Here is a 4,257-nt window from a genome sequence, read left to right on the forward strand (position 1 = left end):
TCTCCCTTCACCAGAGAAAAGAGGAGCTGCTCTAGAGAGGAGGCAAAGGCGGGGCAGGAGAGCCTCTGGAAAAGGAAAAAAGAATAAAAAAGGGGAAACCAAATAACCACCAGTTGATCACCAAGAAAATGTTGAGAAAGTCAGAAGGCTTTTCTGGCACAAAGCTGGTGGATATCCTGTTGAAAGAATTTCCTGTAGGCAATGTACTGGAGAGAGAGGGGGGTTGGGAAGGAGGAGTATCCACACTTTGTATAGAGAGAGAGAGAGAGAGAGGAGGAGGAGGAGGAGGAGGAGGAGGAGGAAGGGGAGTGTGGGGGGAAATACCTGCTCTTCTCTTGCACCCCAAATCCGTGCCTCCCCTTGTCACCCCCACGGTCCTGAGTGGAAAGAGGGGCGGCAGCGCCCGATCCTGTGTGCCCCGCCATCCCAGCCCCTTGCGCCCCTGCGATTAGGACATGATTTAATTATCTTCCCCTCCATCCCCCTTCAGATGTTTATCAGCTGCTTTGCATAGTCACGTGGGGGGAAAGGAGCCAATGGGGTCCTCCCTGCCGCGACACTGGGGCGCGTCAGCCCCTGGTCAACTCTGGGAGATTTAGTATCTCCTTTTTTCAGTCTTTGGGGCTTTTAAAAATACGAGCCACTCGTCTCAATGCGGCTCGGGCTATGACAGCCTCCGTGCTCCTCCATCCCCGCTGGATCGAGCCCGTCATGTTCCTCTACGACAACAGCCTGGAGGAGATCAACAAGAACATGGAAGCCGGCTTCCACGCGGCGGCGGCGGCGGCTGCAGCGGCGGCGGGCACCAGCTTCGTGGCGAGCAACCAGTGCCCCAGGAACCTGATGGCCCACCCGGGCACCGCCGCAGCCTACGCCGCCTCCAGCGAGCCTCCCTCGGGGCCGGCTGGCATGGCCGACCCGGTCCCGGCTGTCAAGCAATGCAGCCCTTGCTCGGCCTCGGTGCAAGGCTCCTCGGGCCCCGCCGCCCTGCCCTACGGCTACTTCGGCAGCGGCTACTTCCCCTGCGGCATGAACCACCACCACCCCAACGCCTCGCTCAAGTCCTGCGCCCAGCCCGCCTCCTCCTTCGCCGACAAGTACATGGACACCTCCGGGGCCGCAGTAGCCGCCGCCGCCGGGGAAGACTTCTCCTCCCGCGCCAAGGAGTTCGCCTTCTACCAAGGCTACGCCGCCGGACCTTACCAGCCCGTCCCGGGCTACCTGGATATGCCCGCCGTGGTGCCCACCCTCGGAGGGCGAGGAGAGCCCCGCCACGACTCCATGCTCATGGAGGGCTACCAGCCTTGGGCCATCACCAACGGCTGGAACGGGCAGGTCTATTGCCCCAAGGAGCAGAACCAGCCGCCCCACCTCTGGAAGTCCACTCTCCCCGGTAATGCACCTGCAAGGACCTTCCTTTGCTCAAGAGGATGATGCCTTGGGCCACAGGATCGCTCCCCTTCACCCCCCCCCAAAGAACCCCCCCCCCCCAAAAAAAAACCACCCTGAAAGGCGCCCTTTCTTCAGCCATCCTTTCCTCTTAGCCCTAATGGTCCCAGTTCTCTTCGCCTAACCTTAGGGAGGACATCTGGGGTTTGTTGTGGGGTTTTCAGGCTATGTGGCCGTGTTCTGGAAGAGTTTGTTCTTGAACTCTGGCCAGCATCTGTGGCTGGCATCTTCTCTGAACACGGCCACATAGCCTGAAAAACCCACAAAAAAAACCACAACTATGGATGCCGGCCACGAAAGCCTTTGACTTAGGGAGGACGTTTTAAGATAGCTGCTGCTGCTTCTTTTTCTTCTTTCTTTGTTTAGGTATGTATACCCCGCTCTTCAGCTGTAAAGGCTCTCAGAACAGCTCTTCTTCTTCTTCCTCCTCCTCCTCCCTCTTCCTCTTCCTCTTCTTCCTCTTCCTCCTGCTTCTTCTTCTTCTTCCTCTTCCTCCTGCTTCTTCCTCTTCGTCCTCCTCCTCCTCCTCTTCTTCTTCTCCTCCATTCTCAGCCCCTTGAGCAATGGCAGAGCTGAGCCCTTTCCCGAAATGTGTGCTCCTTCAGCTTAAGAAGCGGAGCTGCTGCTGCAGCTGAGTTTTCTGAGCCACCAGTCCCTGTACATATGAGCCCTTTTCCTCCAGGTTGGATTATGCTGTTTTTAGTACTCCTCTCCTGCCTCCTACTTAAGCCCTTTAGCGCCATTGACAGCAGTGGGATTTGCTCGCAAGTAGCACTCTCAGCCCCATTCGCGACAACGCTCCTGACCTCTAACCCTTCCCAGCACTGGCGCGGAGGCTGTCCCTTTCACACACGTTGATAATTTATTAATGCGCCTTTACCTTCTTTTATCACACCGTCCACCAAATCAAATGACTGTTACTGCTGCTAGTGGTAGAAGCAGCGTCAGTCCTCTTACTGATACTCCCTGTCGTCTCGTTGAAGCAGCCTTCTCGGAATAATAAGATTTTACTTTTCCTATGGACGTTAGTTTCCACCTTCCTAGCATTAATGCGGCATTCCCTGATGTTACATCAGCCATCTTAGTGATATAACAAAAACTTGACTAATACTGATCCCTTTTCTATCTGAGCATATATACATATAGATATACTGTAGAGAGAAGTTGTAACACCCTTGAGAATAACTGAAAGAAAGAAATCGGCAGCATGAGCTTTCGGAAACTACACTCTACTTATACTATTAACCTTATTTGTACTTTTTCAAGTTCAGTTTCTTTCTTGGTTGTTCCGCTTCTAAATTGTTCTGTCAAATAGCCTCTCCACTTCCTTCACTCTCCCTCCCCCATCCAGCTGTACCAAAACTAGTTAGGGATTATTTTAGTTCTGTGTTGACCACAGGAATGGATACGGGATAAAGGTATAGCTTTTTTTTTAAAAGGATAGTTTTGTTGTTTTTTAAATCCTTTCCTGTGAATTAGGAAATAATCAGCCAGAAAAAGCTTGCTGGAGGATATTAATAATTCCCAGTTAACACCCCCCCCCCGAACGGCCTCAGATCTCACACCTCGTAGGTTTTATTATAGCTGCGTATAATTTTCCAAAAGCCTTTAATGTGAAACGGTGAGAAGATTCCTAAGCGAAGTACTGCTAGCGATAGAGAGGAAAAGCCACCTTTTTGCAGGATGGGTTTTTCGGTCTATGGAGCCATGTTCTAGAAGACTTTATTCCTGACGTTTCGCCAGCATCTGTGGCTGGCATCTTCAGAAGATGGCGAAACGTCAGAAAGAAACTCTTCTAGAACATGGATGGCCACATAGCCCGAAAAACCCACAAAAAACTGTGGATGCCGGCCGTGAAAGCCTTCGACTTCACATTTTGCAGGGTAATGTAGAAACCATTGTAATCCTTTTGGTGTAAGAGTTTAGCCCAGTCTTTTAACCTGAAAGGGGATACAGGGGATCTCAGTAATAAACCTGGTATTTTATTTTACTTTATTTAAATAGCCGTCAATAATGCCCACCTTCCTGTTGTTTGGTTTTTCTGTTCCAGACGTGGTTTCACATCCTTCCGATGCCAATTCCTACAGACGTGGGAGAAAGAAACGAGTGCCTTATACCAAGGTCCAGTTAAAAGAACTCGAAAGGGAATACGCTACAAATAAATTCATTACCAAGGACAAGCGGAGAAGGATATCAGCCACTACGAATCTCTCAGAGAGGCAAGTCACAATCTGGTTCCAAAACAGGAGGGTAAAAGAGAAAAAAGTCATCAACAAATTGAAGACGACCAGTTAATGGATTAAGTGGAAACGCAGCTGCCCAGAGGCCTAAAAACTTCTTTATTTTTTTTGGTCCAGATTCAAATAATAATAATAATGATGATTATAATAATAATAATTAAAAAAGACAAGACGATGAACTTCTTTTTCCAAGAACTCTGTGTCTTTGGGGGGGAAATGGCTTTTGAATAAGGCTGGGTTGTAGAATTGTTTTAAAGACTTAACAGTTCGTGCCCCCGCCGTCCAAAAGAGACAATTTTAATGACTGAAATAGAGTCCAAATGCCCAAAGCAGAGATATTTCAGTTTCAGATTTTAAAGAGAGAGAAAAATATACTTTTGTGTTGAAAAGCGTGTAAGTATTACCATGACTTTTCTAGGATGTTATTTAGAAGTATAATCTGAAATATTTTTTTTCCAAAGGAGGAATATGTATGTATGTATGTGTATGTATGTGTGTGTGTGTGTAAGCATGTGTATATATATATATATATATATATATGCGCACAGTCCAATTCCTTACATTGAAA

At 48.9% G+C, this 4,257-nt stretch overlaps 1 protein-coding gene across 1 annotated transcript; it reads left to right on the top strand.

Moving 5' to 3' along the window:
- Window positions 1-666: 666 nt before the first annotated feature.
- Window positions 667-3,744, top strand: HOXA13 (homeobox A13). The gene is made up of 2 exons (XM_089531339.1): window positions 667-1,393; window positions 3,500-3,744. Exons 1-2 carry the CDS (start codon window positions 667-669, stop codon window positions 3,742-3,744), a joined length of 972 nt encoding a protein of 323 aa, XP_089387465.1.
- Window positions 3,745-4,257: the final 513 nt, after the last annotated feature.

This window comes from Sceloporus occidentalis, unplaced genomic scaffold (genome assembly GCF_023333645.1).
Source record: "Sceloporus occidentalis isolate IW3139 unplaced genomic scaffold, rSceOcc1.0.p SCAF_7, whole genome shotgun sequence".
Taxonomy (NCBI): Eukaryota; Metazoa; Chordata; class Lepidosauria; order Squamata; family Phrynosomatidae; genus Sceloporus; species Sceloporus occidentalis.